This window comes from Hyalella azteca, unplaced genomic scaffold, assembly GCF_000764305.2.
Source record: "Hyalella azteca isolate HAZT.00-mixed unplaced genomic scaffold, Hazt_2.0.2 contig14620, whole genome shotgun sequence".
Classification (NCBI taxonomy): Eukaryota; Metazoa; Arthropoda; class Malacostraca; order Amphipoda; family Hyalellidae; genus Hyalella; species Hyalella azteca.
In genome coordinates this window covers 83,681-108,933 of record NW_025944498.1, presented here as the reverse complement: position 1 = coordinate 108,933, position 25,253 = coordinate 83,681, and the positions used below count along the sequence as shown (strand labels likewise).

At 38.1% G+C, this 25,253-nt stretch overlaps 1 protein-coding gene across 1 annotated transcript in view; it reads left to right on the top strand.

The window, feature by feature from the left end:
• LOC108675114 overlaps window positions 1-23,912 on the top strand; it is a 36,788-nt gene extending 12,876 nt beyond the window's left edge. Inside the window, exons 5-15 of the mRNA XM_047884093.1 lie at window positions 1,381-1,581; window positions 2,080-2,234; window positions 10,033-10,183; window positions 12,186-12,316; window positions 13,581-13,740; window positions 15,262-15,428; window positions 15,791-15,938; window positions 18,017-18,182; window positions 20,411-20,538; window positions 21,617-21,855; window positions 22,368-23,912. Coding sequence (XP_047740049.1) covers window positions 1,381-1,581; window positions 2,080-2,234; window positions 10,033-10,183; window positions 12,186-12,316; window positions 13,581-13,740; window positions 15,262-15,428; window positions 15,791-15,938; window positions 18,017-18,182; window positions 20,411-20,538; window positions 21,617-21,855; window positions 22,368-23,879 — 3,158 coding nt within the window. The 3' untranslated portion in view covers window positions 23,880-23,912. The remainder of the gene's footprint in view (window positions 1-1,380; window positions 1,582-2,079; window positions 2,235-10,032; window positions 10,184-12,185; window positions 12,317-13,580; window positions 13,741-15,261; window positions 15,429-15,790; window positions 15,939-18,016; window positions 18,183-20,410; window positions 20,539-21,616; window positions 21,856-22,367) is intronic.
• The last annotated feature ends 1,341 nt before the right edge of the window (window positions 23,913-25,253 follow it).

Here is a 25,253-nt window from a genome sequence, read left to right as displayed (position 1 = left end):
TACAAGGTGATTCAATACTGGGTTTAATCGAATGTTATCTCATTTCGAGTTGTAATTGCTTAGCATAAGTTATCAAATATTTATATTAATATGCAAATAACGTTCCATAATTTTAATATCGCATCCATTTTACTCTGCAACACAGAAAAGTACTAATACGTACCATCAGAGACCGAAATACTCATGCCTTTATGATCATTAAATACAAAACAATGATAACATTAGACTTTGAACACATGCTTCATTGTTTTGTTGAAGACATGCTGTGATGCGAAGAGGTAGATAACATATACCAGAAGGTGAGATGTGAAGAGGTAGATAACATAAACACGAAGGTGTGATGCGAAGAGGTAGATAACAAGGTAGATAACATAAACCCAAAGGTGTGATGCGAAGAGGTAGATAACATCTACAGGGTCCTCCAAAAAAACCTCCCTGATTTCAATAGGCTTTTGCAAAAATTATACGACACATACAAAACAATTAATTTTATTTGTGAATAGCTTATTTGATGCCATTTTACATCGCTTAGTGCACTTTACTTGGTTTTGGAAATTATGTTCGATAAATGATGTCGCCCATTGTTAAGACATTCACGAAGTCTTTCCCTGAAGTTGCCCATAGTTCTTCGTGTAACTTCCCTAGGAATGGCTGTCACTTCCTGCCTAATGGCATGTTTTAGTTCTTGTAGATTTCTGGGACGATGTTTGTACACTTCAGCCTTTAGGTAGCCCCACAGAAAGAAATCACAAGGTGCTAGGTCGGGTGACCGTGGGGGTAAGGAAATGTCTCCTCTTAAAGAAGCAAGACGTCCAACGAACAACTCTCTTAACATTTTCATGGACCGGCGAGCAGTGTGAGCAGTGTGACTCTTTCTGTGGGGCTACCTAAAGGCTGAAGTGTACAAACGTCGTCCCAGAAATCTGCAAGAACTAAAACATGCCATTAGGCAGGAAGTGACAAGGGAAGTTACACGAAGAACTATGGGCAACTTCAGGGAAAGACTTCGTGAATGTCTTAACAATGGGGACATCATATATCGAACATAATTTTCAAAACCAAGTAAAGTGCACTAAGCGATGTAAAATGGCATCAAATAAGCTATTCACAAATAAGATTAATTGTTTTGTATGTGTCGTATAATTTTTGAAAACGCCTATTGAAATCAGGGATGTTTTTTTGGAGGACCCTGTACCAGAAGGTGTGATGCGAAGAGGTAGATAACAAGGTAGATAACATAAACCCGAAGGTGAGATGCGAAGAGGTAGATAACATAAACCCGACGGTGTGATGCGAAGAGGTAGATAATATCTACCCGAAGATGAGATTCATCTTGCCACCTCAAAAACAACTAAATAATCCCCCAAATGTGATGGACAGGCGAGCCTCGTCCCAAAGTGTCGTGGTGGTTGAGGGATGCGATGGTGGATGACGTGTACCAGGAGGTTGCCCCCAACCTGCTCAGCAACAGCCTCGTCATCTCGCCTGTGACGCGCTCCCACAACCACGCCATGGTCTCTTGTAGAGCTTCATCGTCACCCGTCTCTGTTACCTCTGCCACCGTCACCATTGATATGTACTGTGAGTACTGTACTGCATCTGTACTGTGAGTGGTGTACTGTACTGCATTTGTACTTTGAGTGATGTACTGTACTGCATCTGTACTGTGCTGCATCTGTACTGCAAGTGGTGTACTGGACTGCATCTGTACTCTGAATGATGTACTGTGCATACAGGTACTGTGAGTCATGTACTTTACTGTACATGTATAGTAATTTATACTTGTGTGAAGCCAAACGAGTAAAGTAAATTGATTGGCGTAAAAATTAAATTGTAAAAAAAAATTCCTAACTTAATCATTTATTTAGAAAGTGAATGAAAGCTCTTTCATTGTTAGAAAATTTTAAGGTCTAATTAAATTGCAAAATAAGTGTGCAAAACTACAATATTCCCAGAATATATAAATGTACTACTACTTACGAGTACTGCCATTGTAGGTATTTCAAACATAACTTTTATGCGGTTCTATACGTATTTATATATGTTAACTCACAACGCCATGTATCCTCCTTGTGACAGTGAAGCCCCAGTCCGTGGACATCGTTGGTCCCTCGGGGCGCGGGGTGCCCGCTGGCCAACACGTGGACCTGACCTGCAAGGTGCGGGGGTCGAGGCCCCCGCCCATCATCACGTGGAAGGTCGGCGGTCGCGACGTGCAGACTGACGAACCAGCGGTCAGTTGAGCTACGCTACTGAGACATTAATTTACTTTGTAGGCGAAGAGAATATGGTTCAGCGCCTAAACGTGATAATTAATTTATAGGTAAATTAAAGTTGCGGAAAAATTTACAAAAACAGTTGATGAGGAAGTAATAGATAGCTGCTACAAAGTAATTATTAATTGAGAGAAAAGTTGAAATTTGAGTAAAATGGATTCAGTAAGCTGATGAGGAAGTAGTTAAAAGCGCGCAAGACTAATTATTTAGCGGAGGGAAAATGAAGTTCCTGTAAAATTTACCCAGAAAGCCAATGAGAAAGTAATTGGGCGTAACACAGTAATTGCTAACTGCACGAGAGATTAATGTTTGTGTGTTGTAGCGGGGAACCACTAACATGTACTGACTGCGATCGAAAGTCTACTGTACATTGCGTTTTAATCGACTAGTAAGGCGTCTGATGTGCACAATGAAAGAATCTGATATTAATATCTTAATGGAAAAAATTGGCAAAAAAACAAATTATTCTTAATTAACAGGAATCATTTCTGAACAGGTCAATTATTAATCCATTAACCTATATTATAAACTGTAAACTTTACAAAAGAGCTTGACACTGCCAGGGACAACTATCATTAGAAGCCGTACCCATATGACGCAGCGGTTGCGTCTCGATGACGTCACTGGTTGAAGAGTCCGGCACTGTCAGGAATATCTGTTTCTAAGCTTAACCTTCTGTAGGATTTTTAACTGGTCCGCGAATGTCATTAAAGAACATTTTAAATTGATAGCCAGGCAGATAAATAATAACAATAGATGATGATTGGGTGGATGGGTTCAGCCGGTGAACAGTAATGATCAAGGTTGTTGATCGAGGTTGCACTGCTAGTTCCAGACCAAATGGTGATCAGAAAATCTTTCTTCGCTAGGATATTGCACAGCACCGAAGAAATCACAAAAAACACTTATAGTTCACTGACAAGTCACCACGATGACGCTAAGGTATCTTTGATCAGCGGGCAAAACTTGGGTCAAAAGTACCACGATCACAATGGCGGGGTTACGTAGACACAAATACATTGGTTGGAGACTTGTCACGTTCACCCGGCTTTATACGAGCTTAATCGTTTAGACGAAATTGTGATAACTAAGCCTGGAATCTCTTGCGACCTCTTACGACTGATAGTCTCCTCTGTCACTGACTCTTCGGTGCAATCTGACTTCTCCCGCTCGTTTATCTCCTTTTTTGAAAAAAACTATAAACGATGCCAGAACTATCGCACACAGGTGCAGAACCCCACAAAACGTAAAGTTCACCTACAAAATATGAGCGTGATAATCCTGAATTAAACAATTTGCTATGAATAAAAAAATCTGAATAATTGAGTATTACAAAAAAAATCCTAATAATTTTTTTTACTTTAACAATTTCGATTAATAAATATTCCCTATAACTGGAGTATTAGTGTAGTTTGGCAGAAGCTGTTCTTTAATGCAGGTTTCGTTGAAGACCAGAGAGTATTTCTTATTGACAATTTTCTTATTATTTTTCTCGATTCGGCGAATTAAAAATTAATTCGCCGAATTTAATAAATTATAAATTAAATAAATTATAAATTGAAGTGTACAAACATCGTCCCAGAAATCTACAAGAACTAAAACATGCCATTAATTATAAATTATTATAATTCGCCGAATCGAGAAAAATAATAAGAAAATTGTCAATAAGAAATACTCTCTGGTTTTCAACGAAACCTCTATAACTGGAGTCTATACCATTACAATGTGAGCTCAAAAAACCGGAAATTTTAGTAAACTAGCTTCTACAAAGTCATTATTTATTTATTAGAAAAATTTATATTGGTGTAAAATTTTCTTCAAAATCTGGAGATTTTATATTCGTATAGGAAATATTCGAGAATTTATTTTTTTTGGAAAACGAAATTCTCAGGTATACGTGAAAGATATTTTTTTCGAAACTGCACTCGTGGCGGTTGCAAGTTCATCTTCCAATTCGAGGATGATAGATGTTTTTCTAAATCAATTTCGATGGTTATATATTTAAGTTCAGTTTTCGCACGGAGCAGGAATGGAAAATAAGAATGTTATATTGTTATAATAATTAATCAATGTGTATGTGCACGTTCAACCTTCATTGGCTTATTTTTTACAAAGATCGCAAGCATTTAACATTCTAGGTTGTACAGAATATACGCTCATAAACTTATTCATGAAAACCTAATATAAAAACAGAATCTTCTGCATCTGTACTGTGAGTACTCTACTGCATCTGTACTGTGAGTACTCTACTGCATCTGTACTATGAGTACTGAACTGCATCTGTACTGTGAGTAATGTACAGTACTGCATCTGTACCGCGAGTGATGTACTGCATATGTATTGCGAGTGAAGTGCAGTACTGCATCTGTTCTGTGAGTGATGTACTGTACTGTATCTGTGCTGTGAATGATGTACTGTACTGTATCTGTACTGTGAGTGATGTACTGTACTGCATCTGTACTGTGAATGATGTACTGTACTGCATCTGTACTGTGAGTGATGTACTGCACTGTACATTTATAGTAATTTATATATTACGCATCTACTTTGTGAGAAGCCACACGAGTAAAATTTATTGATTTGTGCTAAAATTTGAAAAAGTATTCTATCTTAACAATTATTTTTAGCAGGTGAATGAATCAAAATCTTAATGCTTAAATTCTGCCGTGTTTACATACTGCATATATAAATTCTTTCATTGTTTGAAAATTTCCTGCCGCCGATTCTGGTACTTTTCTTGGCTAGACTGGCCTTTTAATCAAATCTTTTCAACTACGGCAGATTTAAAATCGGTTCTAAATTTCAGTTGTTCCGTAAGATACGAGGCATATCAAGACTAAACATATGCTGTTTAGTCTTCTTTTGTTTAGCAGTTATTTGAAATGAAATAAACTAGAATATTCCCCGAACATATATATGTACTACAATTTACGAGTACAGCCATTGTAGGCATTTCAATAATAACTTTTATGCGGCTTCATATGCATATATGAAGTGCTTCATATGCATATATATTAAATCACAAAGCCATGTATCCTCCTTGTGACAGTGAAGCCCCAGTCCGTGGACATCGTTGGTCCCTCGGGGCGCGGGGTGCCCGCTGGCCAACACGTGGACCTGACCTGCAAGGTGCGGGGGTCGAGGCCCCCGCCCATCATCACGTGGAAGGTCGGCGGTCGCGACGTGCAGACTGACGAACCAGCGGTCAGTTGAGCTACGCTACTGAGACATTAATTTGCTTTGTAGGCGACGATAATTATGTAATTAATTTTAGTATCTGGAAATTTACATTTTATTTTATTATATCAGGAGATTTTATATTGGAAAAAAAATATTCGAGAAGTTATACCTTTAGGAAAACGATATTCTCAAGTATACCTGAGAGATATTTTAGCGAAATTGATCTGGTGGCGGTTGCAAATTTATCATCCAATTCGAGGATTATAGATTTTATTTTAAATCAATTTTGATTGCTAAATATCTAAGTTCAGTTTTCGCACGGAGCAAGAATAAAAATGAACAACGAAATTTTGTTACAAGAATTAATCAATGTGCATGTGCACGTTCAATCTTCATTGGCGTGTTTTTTTTTACAAAGATCGCAAGCATTTAACATTCTAGGTTGTACAGAATATACGCTCATAAACTTATTCATGAAAACCTAATATAAAAACAGAATCTGTTTTATTTTCGCTAGAAACCCGTTGATAACATGGCATTCGCCAGGTTATTTTTTAATAATTTACGGTCTTTTGAAAATGCTCGCGATTCCATTTAAGAGTTTTCCCGCGTTACTTACCAGACTCATATTCAAGGACTAATAACAGCAGCCGTGGTGAATGGAAATCACTTTCTCGACCAAAAAGCAGCGCCATTGAATGCGCGGCTTCAGAGCTGAGCTTTTATTTACTCGATATTCTAGACGAGGACTGAAAGTCAACAAGCAGCAAGCTTAGCAGACTAGCTGCGGCTCCGACCTGAACAGGCGCTGCAGGGCGATCGCTTGTATGACTAAAATGATATCCGTCTGCAAATTTTGCTTCAAAATCATATTTTATTACTAAAGTGAACTTAGGTTTTAAATTTATATAATTTTTCGAAGAGATTACCTGTAAAATCAACAATTATTTTCAGAGATTTTCGCACCGTCAAAAACATATTCAAACTTTCAGTACGCAAAATAATACACTAAAATTCGTCTAAAAATCTTCCAAATTAACTTTTTTGGTCTGCCAGTATGAAAAAATATCACTTTTCGAATCAGTATTCGGATCTTATTAACTAAATTTGTTTGTTTCTTCCATTCCATTGTCAGATATTCATTTTGAACACCGATTAATATCTTATACCATTCATTTAAATATGTTTTAATTTATCAAATAATTTACTGCGGAACTGATCCCTTAGCGACGGCAATTGGATTTCTGCTGATCTCGTTCGTTAAATTTACGACCACATTCAATTACTTGGAGACCTAATAAATATTGGAGGCAACCCTTCCGTCGCTCATGAAATCCTCGCACTGAGCCTCTCGATTTCATTCCATGGAATAACGGTCGTCTAACGGGTCCGTTACGACGTGGATGGGAACGAGCCGCCGCCCGGATTGCGATTCAATATAACCGCTCTTGAACGGCGCACTGGAGTCCTGATGGCTTTTGAACAAACTCAGGAGAGGAAAACATGCTACACACGAATAGAGTTCTACCTATTTGGTTCTGTATAGTATCGTTGTATGGATTTAGATTACACTGTAAAACAGCAAATGTTTGCTATCATTTTTTTCAGTTCTTTTTTCTTTATGGCAAACGAAAAAGAGCAACCTTGTTGAAATCTTCAACATAGATAATAACAATTAACGTAAATAACACAAAGTCGCTCCTTCTCGAGGGAATGTTATCCCCAGGAGTGATACATAAGCAACAGCTGCATTACAGCAAGAAAATATCTTTGATGCTAGCAGCACCTGCTGGATGCTTGCAGATAATTATGATTCATCGCTAATTGTTAGAGAAGATGTTCGATGTTTACGAGCATACATTGAGCAATGAATTATAGTTTATAGTCGGTAAGGAATTCATGGGAGATTTAGATGGAAAATCAATTTGGGATATTTAATACTAATTTTAACCGAAGCATTACTGTACTGATAAATTTAACCAAAATATATGCCCAAATAAATTTTTAATATACATGCGCTCAGTCTTGTCTGCTGCACACCATCAGTAAATAGAAATTAAAACAATTAATAATTTTTCGCTTTAAATGCGTAGTTGTGTGAGGGCAGGTTACATTCTGACTGCCGTCACATATTTCCCTTATTTTTAATCCTCACAACTTTATTTGACGGCCTTCAGTGCGAAGATGCAAATGTGTCGTATCGCCTAGAAAAATACGTGGACTGTGTCACATCGCCTGATAATAATATCATAACACATTTATGAGTTAGATCGCCTCGAAAAATACGTGGAAGTTATTGCTGCTAGTTAATACATCTGCTTTATACATCAGAAATTTGTATGAAATCGTGAGCTAAATTATCAGCTGGAAATACTAAATCTCGAATATATGAATATTAATGTTCAACCATCAACCTCAATGACCGTATATAATTTAATCAATTTAATCACGAGAAGCGTTTTCAGTAAATGAAACAAAATTATTATCTATGCAGAAACGTTCGTGGTCTTCACTATCAAATTCTGATATTTCAATAACGACGCTGCTACACATGCACATAATACGCGGTGACACTCCAGGTAAATTACGTTAAAGCAACGTTGATTATGGTTTTTTTTCGTTCAAATTACGTTTAATTAACGTTGTTCCAACGCTTAATGACTAGTAGAGTAACATTAATGATATAGGAGCTAGTGCAATGATATAGGAGCTAGTGAAATAATATATAGAGCTAGTGCAATGATATAGGGCTAGTGCAATGATAAAGGGGCTAGTGCAATGATATAGGGCCAGTGCGATGTTATATGGGCTATCTAGTGCAATGATATAGGTGCTAGTGCAATGCTATAGGGGCTAGTGCAATGCTATATAGGGGCTACTGCAATGATATAGGTGCTAGTGCAATGCTATAGGGGCTTGTGCAATGCTATAGGGGCTAGTGCAATGATATAGGGGCTAGTGCAATGATATAGGGGCTAGTGCAATGATATGGGGGCTAGTGCAATGATATAGGGGATAGTGCAATGATATAGGGGCTAGTGCAATGATATAGGGGCTAGTGCAACAATATAGGGGCTAGTGCAATGATATAAGGGCTAGGGCAATGATATAGGGGCTAGTGCACTGATATAGGGGCTAGTGCAATGATATAGGGGCTATTGGAATGATATAGGGGCTAATGCAATAATATAGGGGCTAATGCAATGATATAGGGGCTAGTGCAATGATATAGGAGCTAGTGCAATGATTTAGGGGCTAGTGCAATGATATAGGGACTAATGCAATAAATAGGGGCTAGTGCATTGATATAGTGGCTAATGCTCTTATATAGGGGCTAGTGCAATAATATAGGGGCTAATGCAATGATATAGGGGCTAATGCAATGATATAGGGGCTATTGCAATTATATAGGGGCATGCAATGACATAGGGGCTAGTGCAATGATATAGGGGCAAGCGCAATGACATAGGGGCTAGTGCAATGATATAGGGGCTAGTGCAATGATATAGGGGCAAGCGCAATGACATAGGGGCTAGTGCAATGATATAGGGGCTAGTGCAATGATATAGGGGCTAGTGCAATGATATAGGGGCAAGCGCAATGACATAGGGGCTAGTGCAATGATATAGGGGGTAGTGCAATGATATAGGGGCTAGTGCAATGATATAGGGGCTAGTGCAATGATATAGGGGCTAGTGCGATGATATAGGGGTTAGTGCAATGATATAGAGGCTAGTGCAATGATATAGGGGCTAATGCAGTGATATAGGGGCTAGTACAATGATATAGGGGATAGTGCAATGATATAGGGGCTAGTGCGATGATATAGGGGTTAGTGCAATGATATAGAGGCTAGTGCAATGATATAGGCGATAGTGCAATGATATAGGGGCTAGTGCAATGATATAGGGGTTAGTGCAATGATATAGGGGTTAGTGCAATGATATAGGGGTTAGTGCAATGAAGAAATATTCTAGTGTAGAGCTCAAAAGGGTCAGGGGCTGGGGGGCGGCAATGGTCAAGGAGGAAGGAGTCTTCGCTCAATAACCGATACTGCGAGAGACAGCCCCGGCATCGGCATTCAATGATAACGATCACCCCACTGATAAAAATCTGTACATAATCAATTGCCAACAAACACGGAGGGAAGAAATTCTAAACTGACAAAGATATTACGATAGTTGGAGGCTCTAGAAATTAGTGTTCTAAAAGGAGGGAAATAGCTGCTGGGGCCAGATAGAAAATTGAATTGAGATTAGTTTATAGCAGTTGTTTGGGTGATCGCTGAATTATGCAGCCTCGAAGTAAGCTGATGAGCCAAACTCCAGTGAACGTTACATTTCCTGCAATCCTAATTTCAGATCCGTACTAAATTGATTTCAACACACATTTCACGAAGTGTTGTAATTTAGTTATTTGGTCATTTTAGTGAAATTGTATTTACTTCCATTGCAGAGAAAAATGCTAGGAAAAACAAAAAATATTCTCTGATGTATAAGACAAATAAGAACAAGAAGTTAGATAATAAAGGAATTGTATTATTTAATAAATAAATATATTTTATTTCCGGGTGCAGCAGAAGCCCGGGTTGACGGAGGTGGGGGTGGAGTCTCGCCTGCGGTTCCCCGTGCGTCGTCAGGACCACGAGGCGCGCGTCGTCTGCCGCGCCCTCAACCCCGCCATGCCCGACTTTGATATGCAGGACGACACCAAACTTAACGTCACGTGTGAGACTTGTAGGAGTAGATTAGGCATGTGAGACTTGTAGTAGTAGATAGGCATGTGAGACTTGTAGTAGTAGATAGGCATGTGAGACTTGTACTAGTAGATTAGGCATGTACGCTTAAGGTGCTTGAACACGGGGATTATAGTGGCGAGCAACACAACCACATGATAAAAGAAGCTAACGCTTTGCTTGCAATATAATTGATTAACCCTTTGTCTGCAGCGGCGTTAGAAGTCGGCAATGCAATTTGTATATGAAGGCTTGGTAATATTGGGATGCCGCAAATAAACATTGGTAGACATTATTTACTCATTTTTTGAAGCTTCATCTTGAAAAGTTTGTGTGACGTGTCACATTAAGAAATTCAGAAATATGAAACTTTTTATATTTCTTGAAGGGATTGCGTTAATAAGAATCGAGGTTTTTCATAATGATAGATTTCTGACGACGATTGTTTGATTATCTGAAGTGATGAACTCAACACGCTGGACTTCAAGATACTAAATCAGTTTTATTTTTTAGATTCACAAGCCATACGGATATGACTATGCAATTCATCTTAAACAATTGTGAATAGGCAGTTATATCAATATATGATACGATAAATATATACCGATTTATAAATTCCACTTGTTTAAGTACGTGTGCAGAAGGAAAATTTTTAGAGCGATTTGCAAACTAAAACTGCTTACACTGAATGTTTTCTAATTTGACTTGACAAACTATCCAAAAAACAATAACATTATCATAATTATCAGTACTCAGATGTCTGTAAATTATCGTTAACGTAAAGTTACTTTCCTCAAAAGACTTATTGCACTATTTTTTTTAAAATCTGCGGGCGCAGGTAAAAAGTCATTATTCCAGCCTGCGCCGCGACGTAATTGCTGAAGGAACGCCTCGGCCGTTATTTTTAAGTCATCTGAAGTTATCGTGTCCAATTAGCTGAGCCCAAACATCTATCCTAGGCAGGTCCACATCCAGCGTAAAGCCCAAACTTTACAGTGTTTAATCCTTCAAGTTTCCCTAATCCCCACTTTCAGGACTCAAGTTTAATGACTTATGCGAGTTTTGAGAATGGTAATTTATGACCAGACAAGAAGACGAACAAAGAAAAAATATTTACATGTATATCTTCTTAACCATATAAACTATAGTTAGCATATATTTCTTTGTAAGTTACATACTAAAGATATTAGCATGGTTTTACAGTAATTAGACACTTTTTACGAAGGGCAATTTTCAAAGTTAGCTTAGCATTGCCCCACAAATTTTTTTATTTCAGTGGCAATGTTAATATTCGAGATACTCGCATGCCAATTTGTCATTCTTTATTTAGCATTGCAAAAGAAACAGTCTAACAACATATACTATGATATTATTGTTTAAAAAATTAGAGCAAATTAGCTACGCACATGCATAGCAATAAATTGTTTTAGCTAGATCTATCATTTCAACCTTCATAGTGGATGAGTTTCGTTTGTAAAATTGTAGTTTGATTTAGTTACTGGTTCATCAACAAACTTCATATTGGATGAGTTTCGTTTGTAAAATTATAGTTTGTATGAGTTACCGGTTCGTCAACAAACTTCATATTGGATGAGTTTCGGTTTTGAAGTTGTAGTTTGAATGAGATACCGGTTCAGCAACACGCAATCAGAAAATACAAAATTTCCAGTCTCTTTTAGTCAAAGTTTCATGTTCGTTCCGTTTGTTTTCATACTATTAAGTTTGCAAAAGAATTAAAGGATCTGGGTGAAAATCTCCTATCGTGAAGATAAGATTAATTATTTTTTTAAATCCATCGTACTCTCTTGTGCAAGACGGAGCCACTTTCGTCTCATCATTAATTTTCTACTCGCTCACTCGCTCACAATTTTCTCTGGCTTAACTCTTTTTTCATCTTATGACACTCAATTCTCTCAGTATTAACTGTGTTTTTTCTATGTTATGGCTGACAATTTCCTGTTATAACTGCATCTTTTTTATCTTGTATACCACAGACCCTCCTGAGGTGGAGCTGAGGATGGGGACATCGCTGAAGAGCACTGAAGTGCGGGAGCATACAGACCTGTACCTGACCTGCCACTACAGCGCCAACCCGCCACCTCATCGCCTGCACTTCCAGCATGAGGTGCCGTACGAACTTTCACCGTTGCTTTGTTACGTGAGAGACGAAATTCTTGGATTGATGAAAATATTACTATCCATTTGTTTTTCAAGCACTAATGAAAATTAAAAATGAAAATAATTTTTTTTAATAAGCATATCATGTATTTGAGGAAATAAGTAAAGTATAATGTATTAAAGCAAGCATGCACCTTAATAAGTAAATTGATCATCATAATCCCTTGCAATTTACTACAAAAGGAAATTAATATTATTGCATATTTCCGAATAATTAATTAATTCAGAAACTGCAAATAGTTGAAGGCAAACGCGTTTTCTAATTTTTCGGACATTTTCATACCGACAATAGTTTGTCGCTTTGATAGTAACCTGCAGCGTAATTTAACCCCATCCTGCTGTAACTCTTAATAGACAATTTTACGTCAAAAATGTATGGTGTACTACATTTCATATTTATTCAGCCAAATAAATCAATTAACGTTACTTAATCTTCCGCTCAACCATTATCTAATGCAAAAAAATTTTGAGGTGGCTTGAATAAAATTCACTTCACTGTCACAAATTAAAGTAGCTGACAATCTTCATCATGATGTAATTTTTTAAAGTCCCTAAAACAATTTATAAGCAAATTGTTCTCCCGTAGCATCTCGTGATAAATGATGAATTCAATTTTACATGAATGAGCAGAAACTTCTTATAAAATTGGTAGAGTTTACTTACGACTGAATCCTCGTTGCATGGAGCGCTCATAAAGCCAGATTTAACGGGAAGGAATTGTTTTATCAAGGAATATTAAAAATGAAGGGATAAAGCTCCCTTGAACAATGGTTTCGTGAGGCTTTCTGTGGTGGAGTATAGCGAGGTATGAGCTCCAGTGGGGAGTTAGGAGGGAAAAAGTTTGTAATGGAAGGGAGCAAAAGTCATTGTGTTGCGAGATGAAAGTTTGTGAGTGAGAGAGGCGCTTGTATGAAAAATAAATACATTAATTTTCCGAGAATGCTATGAATGTAATATATTGCTTTTTTGTGAGAGAATTTAGTTGTAGCTCAACGTGCGAATGCTGAACTCTAATAAACCAAGAGCCGGGATCTTGAGTGTTAATTTTTCGTAGTGTGAGTTTAAAATTGGAAATCAATTAGGAGGAAAATATGACCTGCACAATCAGAAAACATTTATTTTCACAAGAGTAATGCGATTCCTTGTAGGTATTGCATAAAAATAAAGAAATAACAACTGTAGACTTTTCATATAAAACTCGTTTTCTACAGGATCGCCCAGTTTTAGAAGGATCATCACCTAGCGTTGTGATATCCGGCCAGAATCTGGTACTGAGATCCGTGACCAGAGCACAAGCTGGACTCTACAGCTGCAACGCCACCAACAGCATCGGCACTGGTAGCAGTGCTCAGCTCAATATCTCCGTGCTTTGTGAGTAAAATAACTTAATGAATTTGATGATGGGTGTGAAGGGAAACAATTAGCTTTTCATTCTGTTTAACCGTTCATGAACTACTGACACCAACTGCATCGTACACGGGCACCGTTAATCACCGTTACTCTAACCTTCGTTAATCACCCGATATAATTCGAAACATATTTTTGCGCACTTCATTGAATTCCAATCGTCATTGGAGATTTTGATTATATCAGAGTGTGTTCAAAAATCAATCCTGCAATGATACTACAAATTCATTTGTGTAAACATCATGATATTATAATTCATACATTTAAATGCACTTTCCTCGAAAATTCTCTAACCATTATTTTGCGATTTCATTATGGTTTTCTCTCGGGGCTTCTACTAATTATCAATTACTTTTAAGGCAGCTCCTGCAGGTATCCCTGCGGTTAGCATTCCCTTGACAGAGCCTACATAATAAATCATGTACAAGGCATGGGATCACAGGACAACACATAGAAATCATTTATGGCGTAGGGGCGGCCATCTTAGTATGTTTTTTTATCAACTGCGAATCATGATCTCTTTGCATTACTGCTTCACATTTACAAACGAAACTGTGGATATAAGCTGTTTATATTGTAATTCAGCGAAAACATAACTGAGGTGCACAGTAAGAGAAATTTGATAATGCTTTCACTCGGTAGTTATTCAGCTGATATTTCGTTGCACTCTCGTTGCATTTACAAAAATAGTGACCTTGGCATGACCTAATTTACCGAAAGGTTAATTTAAATGATAAATATTTCTAAATTCTTGACTGCTGAATAATTTTATCCATCCAAAAATACATTAAAATGGATAAAAATGCTGATATTCTTTTTCTTCCGGGGAAAGTTTGGCTCAAAGCTGTGAGATATTCCTTGCCTAATAGAGCAGGAAGATACGGCAACATCTGTTAATATTTTCATGCATTCGTTTCCATTTTCTGGTCCCATTTGATCTAAACACACCCGTAAATAATAATGGTGTATATGAGATGGTTTTTGTGCTCTACACCCATAATATTTATGTAAAGGCCTATCCAAATTCCTATTCAATATTAAGGGAATTTTATAATTTTTTATTTCATTTATTATATAAGTTTATATGTATATTTATTCATCATAAAATTTCCTTTTAATACTAATTAAATAACAAAAACGTAGTATACACAGCCTAAAAATTTGTCTCTTCAAGTGAATGATCCTCTCTGTATTCTCATTTTTATCTTCATATTGTGTTTGTTAAACCATCGTTGAAAGACGGTGATCCATTCTGCACTCCTAACTGATCCAATTATGCAGTATTTATATGTTTGAATCTTAGTCATCTCCAAAGGATCATCTTTAATCATCTCTAAATAAGGAGCCAGATATGACTTATTAACTTTGTACGTTGACGCTCGGGACAGACTCGCCAGTGTGCGCGTCATCAGCGGCTGTTTGGGCGCAGCCCGGCATGCTGGTGAGCGCCGACTTATTAACTTTGTACGTTGACGCTCGGGACAGACTCGCCAGTGTGCGCGTCATCAGCACCTGTTTGGGCGCAGCCCGGCATGCTGGTGAGCGCCTCATGCGGCGTCGAGGCGCGGCCAGCGAAGCCCATGAGCTTCTCGTGGGTCTGGAAGACGCCCACCGCCACCAAGCGGGTGCCCACCTCGCAAATAACGTCTCGGGTGAGTAAATATTTAGGTTAAACGTCATTGGTTTAAACTCTAAAAAATATATGAAAATTTTAAATTTGGTATAATATTATTGTCAAATTGTAAAACATTAAGTGAATGACATTCTAAGTCTTTCAAGCAGGACAGCTGACGTATAACCCATGCAAGCTACAAAATAGCATCAGACTAGAGAATTTATTTATTTGCTGATATCTTGAAACCTTCAGTATTAAAAGTTTGCACAAATCCGTAATCTATTTACATTTTACTTCCATCGGTTGATAATAAGATTTGTGCAGTAAATTGTAACTATATAGCCGCATGATATCAGAATATATGTTGCTAGGATCCTTTAATTTTATATGTCATGAAAGGGATTAAATTCGGAGGCGACGTTCACGGTACCGAGCGACAACAGCTCCATGCCGCCCCCAGGGCAGCAGTTCGGGGTGCTCGAGTGCTGGGCTGAGAACCCTGTAGGCAAGCAGATAGAACCCTGCATTGTGCAAGTCAGGCGTCCCAGTGAGTACATTGATCCATTCATAATTCATGTATGAATATAAATGCAAATTGCATCTAAATCATGAATGAACGGAATTCAAATCATGAATTTATTTCTACATATTTGTGCGGAATTCTAATAATGAATTTATTTCTAAGTATTTGAAAGATTCTTGAAATAATTGGCTGAGAAAACTTTGAAATTTACTCATTCCACACTTTTTTTTTCTTCGTAAGCCTTACGTAACTATTTATTCAGTGAACATAAATAACGAAATTACTACTGCTGTCCAATTACTCCAGCGATAGGAAATTTTTTATGCGTGTTTCGCAGTGGCAAATGAATTGTGTTAGTGGCAGCATTTTTTTTTATTTTCTAAATACATGAAGTATTCTATTAATTATATGTCAGCTCTACCGATCGGCGTTGTAATATGAACTCTGATTCTGGAATTATTTGTGACCTTTTCAAACGTTTTTTTCCTTAGGAATGCATAACAAGAAAACAGTTCTAAAATCATTATTAAAAACTAGCGGAAAAGTTCCTATAGTGAATTCCAATATAAGCTGCCAAGCCTTTCTGGCTACAAGAGCGTCTCTAATTCTACTAGACAACTAAAAAATATAATTAAAAGAAATACGGAAAATAACTGAAAATTAAAGATCAAGCCTGACTCGGATATAAACTGGATACAGCTTGTCGCGAACATTAACTGATTGAACTAAAACAACATGTCATTACTATTAAAAAATTACGTCAAATCCAAATTCAAAATCAATATTGTCGGGGAAATAAAAACACTGAATTTGGTCAATATAGAAACAAATGAATTCTGATCAAATTTTTACAAACTTTGAATACGTTTCTTTGGCAGGTCAGTATCATTTCCTAGTGTTTCACTTCTCTAGACTCATCGTACTTGTTGTCACCTATTGCGTTTTTGATCAAGTTTTATCCATCATTTTTTCATCCAACTTTAAGCATAAGAATTTAATTCGGTTTTCCTTGCGCGAATTCGGCGTTTTGTAGAAACTATCGCAAGACGAACATTGTTTCTGCAATAGAATTCTATGAGAGCCAAAGATAAAGTTCAATATTGATCAACAACAGCTAGCAGAGCGAAGCTTTTGCGGACATCGCAAGCAAGTCGAGCTGTATATGGAGAGACCGTGCAACTGATGTTGCTCAATATCTGCACATATATGGCGTTATTGAACTAGAGTAGAGTGTCATAGAGTACGCTTGCATGTTGGGCATAAATTCTTATATATATTTTTTCCAGGTGCTTTAAAAGATTTTTTTTCCACTCGAGTGTGGCACTATTTTTCACGTTAACGAAGTTCGAGCGTTTGAAGTAGCATTTAAATTTCTATCCGAGCACGAATGATGCATTTTTGCAGGAATTTATGAAAGTAAAATAATAAGTTCACCCAGTTTATTTGGGAGACACAGCTTATTCGAATAAAATTAGAATAAATTTCAATTCGACTATTTTATTCGAATTTCCATATCCTGTAATATTTGTAATTTTTCGGATCAAAAATTTAATGACACAAAGAGACAGATGGCTGTAACCCACTGTAAATAATTTTTTGCATGAAAAATCACAATGAAAAATTTAATATTTATTCGTAACTTTGAACAAGATATCCCATTTCGACGATACAAGTTGTTGTCATGTCTCAAAATTTGAACGCCTCCTCCTACATACAGTATATGCTTCACTTCAATAAAACTTCTTCTTTTTCTTTCGAATTTTATATCTTCTTTCGTCTTTTTCTTTCACATTTTTGTCATGATCATGCAATTACTAGTGATTATACATAAAACAATACATGCCAAGACGATACTTTAGTTCAGAATGTCTAATAATGTTTCCAGCGTTCATTGAACACTCCTGCATTTAAATTTAAAATTAATTTTACTTAAAATCATATAGTTGCTTTAAGTTTAATTTGCCTCAAATTAAGTGATAACTACATGCATGAACAGGCATATAAAACAAGTGGAATATATGAATGTTTTTATAACATTAGGAAATGTTATCGATGAACGAAGAATAAAACAGGGAGGTTTTTTCCCGTTCACCCCTCGCCAGACCCTCCAGAGGCGCCTGTCAACTGCACGCTCTCGAGCTCCACATACAACACAGTGACGGTGGTCTGCGACCCAGGCACTTCCATCCTACCGCAGTCTTTTCGACTTCAGGTCTACCAGTCCGAGACCGGCAAAGTCTTCTTCAATTCCAGCAGCACCTCACCCAGGTCAGAACGAAAACCATGATAAAAATTACGAGTTCGTTTTTTCCGTGCGCTAATAACTGATTTCATCTCAAGCTAAACCCCTCCTTTCACATACGAGGAATCGTCCGATATCTATCCTTGACCGTTAAGTATACTCATGCCGCTGCGTGTACGTAGACCGCTATGTGTACGTAGACCGCTACGTGTACGTAGACCGCTATGTGTACGTAGACCGCTATGTGTACGTAGACGGCTATGTTTATTTTACGTAGTGAGTTTCGATAGTACTGTCACAGAGTTGTAGGTCACATCCGCGATATCACGCAGGCGCTTCAAATGGCAAGAATCCTCGAAGGTTTGGCCGCTGCCAAATCCCTCGGCATACCACATCGCCTCACATGACGTGACTCAAAAGCTATAAGTCGGCCATAATTGGGCTCCAGATCGACGTAGAATCGAGCGACTTCGCTTTGTCCGCCAAACACAACCTTGGCTCCAAATAGCTGCCCCTAGATTGACATTGTGTTACACTATTGAAAATCAGGGTTGATTCAGAGTCGGCTATCCGTCAGCCATACGGTGGCCTTCGATAGTCCACGCATGATTTTAATTGGAGTAAAACTACCGCTCGCTTGAGGAGGTAAACTGCTGACGGTCGGCATTTCAGGATTTTCTTTCGATACGCGGGATCGTTAACTGCGTCCGTGATATTTCGTGCTGTAAATATTCTATTAAAACTTCCATCCCAGTAAAATTATTAACAATAATTCATGTTTGTAGCTTTTGGTCCCTATTTTTTCCATTCAAATGAAAAATTGTTCTGGTAATTTGTGTCTATAAATCAAACATAAATTTGATGCCTTTTTCTTCACGTAATTTTCCATATGAAAACATCCATTAATTTTCCTTCTGCCCCACTCCCACGCCTTCATAATTAAGCCCTGACCTGAGCTACGGTTTATTCCCTTAGCAAATATTTATAGAACGCGCAAGTCTATTGACTCTTTTAGCTAGAGAATATGTTTGAAGTTGTGAATGGATCGCCTTTATGACTCCAACAAATACTTTCTGCCGTTAATCCTGGACGTTTGGAAGCATATTTCTTAGCACAGCAGGAAAACAAGGGTTTAAGTGTCAACTATACGCATAAAAAACAATGCAATATCTACAGAAATTATGACCTCACAATTTTGGGACTGTTCACTTTTTGGAACACAAAACGTGTCAACCGACGTGGCAGGTGCAGTTCGTATCGTTGATCTCGTGTTTAATTCGAATCTTTATGCGTTGATGCTGCAAATTAATTCTCATACACTGTAAAAATAACTGATGTGTACGAAGCTTGTATACTAGTCTTGATGTCGGCTGCGGTAATTGTAATTAGATTTTTATTTCGTTCCATTGATAATATTTATAATCTCATTTGCCGTTCACGCTGATAATTTCTATGTCTAAATATAATCATTGGTGGGTCATAAATACGCTAATTATATTATAATGAAACTATACTGCTTTAAGGAAGGCATTGACGGTAAATTTAAATGATTGTGCTTTAGTTAATTTGTTAGTTTTGAAAATAATGGCGAATAATGTTTGCATAGTGAACATTTATTTTAAACGAGCCAAACTGCAAATTTATTTTATGCAGTCATTCGTTAATAAAATTATTACCCATGATAGTATGTTTTCAGCGAAGCACTTTTGGAGGCAAATTTTTATGGAAGAAAGGCAAATCTTTCATTTTCGCACTAATGAAACTACTATAAATTCAAAAGAATAGAACATGAACATATAAACTTTTTCAATCGACTGTTTTGCGTTTACAGGTTTGTAGAAAGGGACTTATGATGCGCGAATACTTAAAACTAAATTTTCCAGATATTAATTAGTGTAGTAAAACCTTTCCAACGCAAACAAAAAAAGTTATAGATTCAAAATGTGAATTCGGAAATAATAAAGCGATACCAAGTAGATTACTTTCTTCTTTCCTGACCATATTCACCAAGCCTTACATTTACATTTAAAATTTCGCTGTAGAAATTATTACATTGCAACGGAAAAGGCAGTTATTTTCGAACAGATATGGCAACCTTACTAATCCACTTCTACACTTGTGTGCTCTGAACAATCAAGACTTTTTATGTAGAAAGATTTATTGCTAAGAAAAAATTCAAATAAATTAGTTCGCCTGAAATCTCATTCTACTTCTGGTATTAAAATTTTCAAATACGTTTTTTGGTCTCGAACAGATTCGTGGTGCGTAACCTGGACCCTGGGTTCGCGTACGAAGTGTTCGTGTCGGCGTTCACGGCGTACGAGAGCAGCCCTCTCAAGAAAGTTGAAGGCCTGCGCGTCCAGACCGCCGAGAATAAAATTAGTATGGCTGTTTTGTGGGCCACTGCGCTGCCTTCTTTTGAAACTATTAGGAATTTTCAACGGGCTTGCATTAAATAATATTGAATATCGGGGCTTTGAAGATACTAGTATGAATTTTTGTGGAGTTTTATTTGCTTCGGGGTTTTTAGTGAATTAGCGATTCAAGCAAACGAGTGATATTATTGAATTTCGAGTCTTATCATAGGACTTAACTAAGAAAACGTAATTTCGGGATTAGCTTCAAAAGATTAATGAGAGGCTCAAATGCGAAAATTATTGTTTTGTTTACCACAATATCATAATATATGGCCGAACTTTAAAGGCTTACTATGATTTAAAACTGAAAAGCATTATGATTGTGCTTAAGCACTCGTGCCACTCATGCCACTCATGCCACTCTTGCCACTCATGCCACTTTAATTGCATTACATTTTATCCAAGTTAACTGAAGATCGTAATTCAATTAAGTTATAGATTTAAACTTCTTTGTGATAAATAATTTTAGATGCAAATGTTGGTAAACAGTTACAAAAAATAATCAAAATGATGGAAGCATTGCTTCTTAGATATATGCCTCACCTTCTCATTGGCTCTAATGCGCTCTATAACTTCCTCTGTCCTGATTGCTAATTTCTTTGATTTTTGTTATAATTTCAAGGCGTTGGCGAAACACTGGCGGACAGCGAGTGGTTCTCTGTGGTGGTGTACGGTGGTGGAGGCCTCGGTCTCGTGTTCGTCGTGCTGCTCGTAGTNGTTTTGTTTACCACAATATCATAATATATGGCCGAACTTTAAAGGCTTACTATGATTTAAAACTGAAAAGCATTATGATGGTGCTTAATTGCATTACATTTTATCCAAGTTAACTGAAGATCGTAATTCAATTAAGTTATAGATTTAAACTTCTTTGTGATAAATAATTTTAGATGCAAATGTTGGTAAACAGTTACAAAAAATAATCAAAATGATGGAAGCATTGCTTCTTAGATATATGCCTCACCTTCTCATTGGCTCTAATGCGCTCTATAACTTCCTCTGTCCTGATTGCTAATTTCTTTGATTTTTGTTATAACTTCAAGGCGTAGGCGAAACACTGGCGGACAGCGAGTGGTTCTCTGTGGTGGTGTACGGTGGTGGGGGCCTCGGTCTCGTGTTCGTCGTGCTGCTCGTAGTATGTCTCATCCGCCTGCGGCTGCGGCGGTCGCAGCACCGCTGCACGGTCCGCAAAATCAAAGGCGCCGCAATCCCGGAAGAAGCTGGCCAACCGGCGCCTTCCACCGCCGCCGCGACTGTCCGCAGTCGCAGCTCCGAATCTCAGGTGAAACTTTGCATGGTATTTCATAACTCTTATAAGAAAAATAAGTTAAGTTATTCTCAACAAGGTCTACTAGAAACTTTCACCGGAAATGAAGCAAGTTTTAATTGGAAGAGCTTTTCAGGGAGCAGAAAATTCTGAAAAGAATGAACTGGTCTTTTAAAATTTTATGTATTTTGCTACAATACAGTGCTACTCAGTTTTAAGATACGATCAATTATATCAAGAAATTAATTACATTGAAGAAAGTTACGAGTACTAAACATATTATGAAAAATGGCTTGTGATTCTTATCAGATTCGGGAATTATGTTCAATCGCCATCTGTATGTTGCGAAATAAACACGAGAGTAAAACCTATTGCGTGTACATATGCTAAACTGGACTTTCAATGAATGAAGGAAAATTGTTTTGATTTTTTATCGTTGTTTTTTTCGATGTCGCTCCATAATAAAGAATTAGTCTCCTACCAATACGAATGAACCTGCTCTAATTTCCATCCTCAACCTACTTCAGAGTTTGTCGTCCATGGAGAAGAAGTCGCCAAACGTGGACGGCATTTCCGACCTTATCGGACCTGGCCGAGAAATCGGAAGAAATGATCCACGAAAGTACGATGAAACGAGCAACACCTTACAACCAATCATCAGACAGGGAGGCAGCAAACGGCAGCCTATAATAAAGGAAAATGGAAGGGCAGAACCTGTGCGTGGCAGCTCAAATAGACAAGTGCTCTTTTTAGAACCTCCGGTGGCGGAGACCTGCAACTTGCCGTCACCAAGACGCAACGAAATTGGGCTCCTGAGGGACTTAGAATCTCCCCCGTATAGCCCCTCGGAGTTGACCTTGCGAGGCGCTGATCCTCCAGTGAGGAGAAGTGATAGCTTCAGCAGGCATGGCGACGTCATTCCCAGGCATTCTGACCTCGGCATGAGAAGACCTGACATGCCACAACACCGTCGGCCAGAGGATATACATTACATGAGCGATATGCATAATATGCCACCTCGAGTAGACCTTACAGGGCGACACGATTTACCTCCCAGGCATGACATCCCACTCAGGCGTGACATTCCTCCTAGGCATGATATTCCAGCACGACATGACTTACTACCCCGACATGAAATGCCTCCTCGCCTTGATATACCTCCCCGACATGATATGCCTCTCCGACATGATATATCACCCCGGCATGACATATCGCCTAGACATGATATACCAACTCGACATGATATACCACCGCGGCAAGACCTCCCTCCTCGTCAAGATTTGCCCCCTCGACATGAGTATTCCCCAAGGATCGACCTGGCTCCAAGACACAGCGATCCTTCTCGGCACGAGGTATCGCCAAGGCGGGAAGAATTCTCGCCATACGCGAGACGAAGACTGTGCTCTGACTCAATGAAAATACCTACCTCGGAAATGGAAACTTCTTTGTATCCATTGCCTGTTCGAAACACAACCTATCATGACTCGCTCAGGAATTTCGAAGATCGCTACTCGGAACGAAGTCCTCACCCAAACGACGGCTTGGTGCCTCCATTCCGGTCTGGCTCCTCGAACACTCTGAGTCGCGACTCAGGCTACGGCTCTTCACGACCTCCTCACGGAGTTTTCAACTCGCCTGCCTACCGTAGACATGCCAGGAGTTACGACGACTCATCTCCCTATCATCCTCCACCTCCTCCGCTCACTTCCATCATGAAAAAGTCACCGAGCGTGAGTGCTGGAGTCGGGCGCAATGCTGATGGTGTTTGCAGAGCAGCCTGCAGCCACCCTACCTATAGGTCTCTGCCAAGGCCCAGCAAAAACCGGCCTCCTGATGTAGAAGAACTCAACCGTTATCGCGGTCTGGATCGTCGCTTCGACTTGCCGTTCACAGGATCGTTGCCAAGGCAAGAAGCGCGCAGACCTATCGGGGGCAGCCGACTTCGGTTCGCCGATGCTAAGTACTTCCATGTTTACCCTGATAAGGAAAAGAAGCAAAATAGAGTAGTCGTTGACGATTCAGATGAGAATTTTGTATGAATGGTTTCATGAATAAATGTTTTTTTATTTGTTGTCCAGATACTGTTTCATACCCTTCGTATTTCAAATTAATTGAATAATTGAAATTGTCACTCTCGAAAACGGACCACTGAACGTTACCCACTTTGAATTATTTGAGTTAAGAGAAAAATAAATTTAGAAACGTATACCGAATCCGACGAAATTGAATTTTATGCTCTAAATAATTGGTTGCAATCACAAGTTAATATTTTCCTCGATTTTATCAATCTCGGTCCACACGCACTCTTCTTTTGATCACAAAATACATATTTCTTCGATGTATGCACTTCTTGAGCGTTCTATAAATAACTTTCACGAATCGAACGATTTCATTTTCTGTAGGTGGCACGTTTTATAAATATGCAGATTTAGAAGTTGAAATGAGCACCTTCCTTTGTTCAAACAAAAACTATTGATAAGAAGAAATTATTAATCCATCTTCATAATCCTGAATCTTACCGGAACCACTGGACAAACTGTACTCTTGATATCTAGGAAAATTAACAGAGTGACTTGGAGGAATTTTGATCATTCAATTAAAATTTACTTAAAATTATGCGCAAGAAAACAACGAGTCCCAATGAGAAAATCTAGTAAAGAAGCGAAGGTAACTTCATCAGTTAATTCAATATCAAGCATCGCAAAGCATCATCAAAGAAGGCGAATTCCGGCGAAAAAAAATCTATACACGAAACATCAACAAACATGATACGAGAATTTGTTTTTCCTTCTACACTGTGGGGCTGAATCGCTGAAGATTTGTCTATCTTGAATTCGATTCCAGTTATCTACACGAAATTATCCTTCGAGTTCTCTTAGTGATTTTGAGGGATTATATGTGTCTCTTTATTCATGTAACTTACTTCGGTCTTAACATACATGGAGCTCCAGTTCACATATACGCACGCGGAGTTTTCACACAAGTATTCCTCTGAAAGTATCACCGTCATCGCCAGCCCTTATCTTAACTCTAAATCAATAGGTATCTAAACCCGGAAAATGAGGAACATAAGGTTCGCAAAATTTTTATACTATATGGAACAGTCTTACCTTATATGATTACCGTGCAATGAATGAATAAAATCGTTACTATTCCCTAACAGCGATAGATTTTTCATTTAGTGCAGGATAGTCGTTAAACCAGCGGTATTTGAAGCAATAGAACAGTCATGGCTGATTTAAATGTTTTTCTTTGAAGCAAAATTTTTCCGCTGTGTACATTGCTATTTCTTCAAGTAACGGATGGTATAATCCTTCCGAGAGCTCACTGCTCGGAGATCTGAAGGCGATCAGGGAAAACTTGGCGATATTAAAGAGGGGCTCTCAATCAATGTCGCGTAAGGTGGCAAAAAA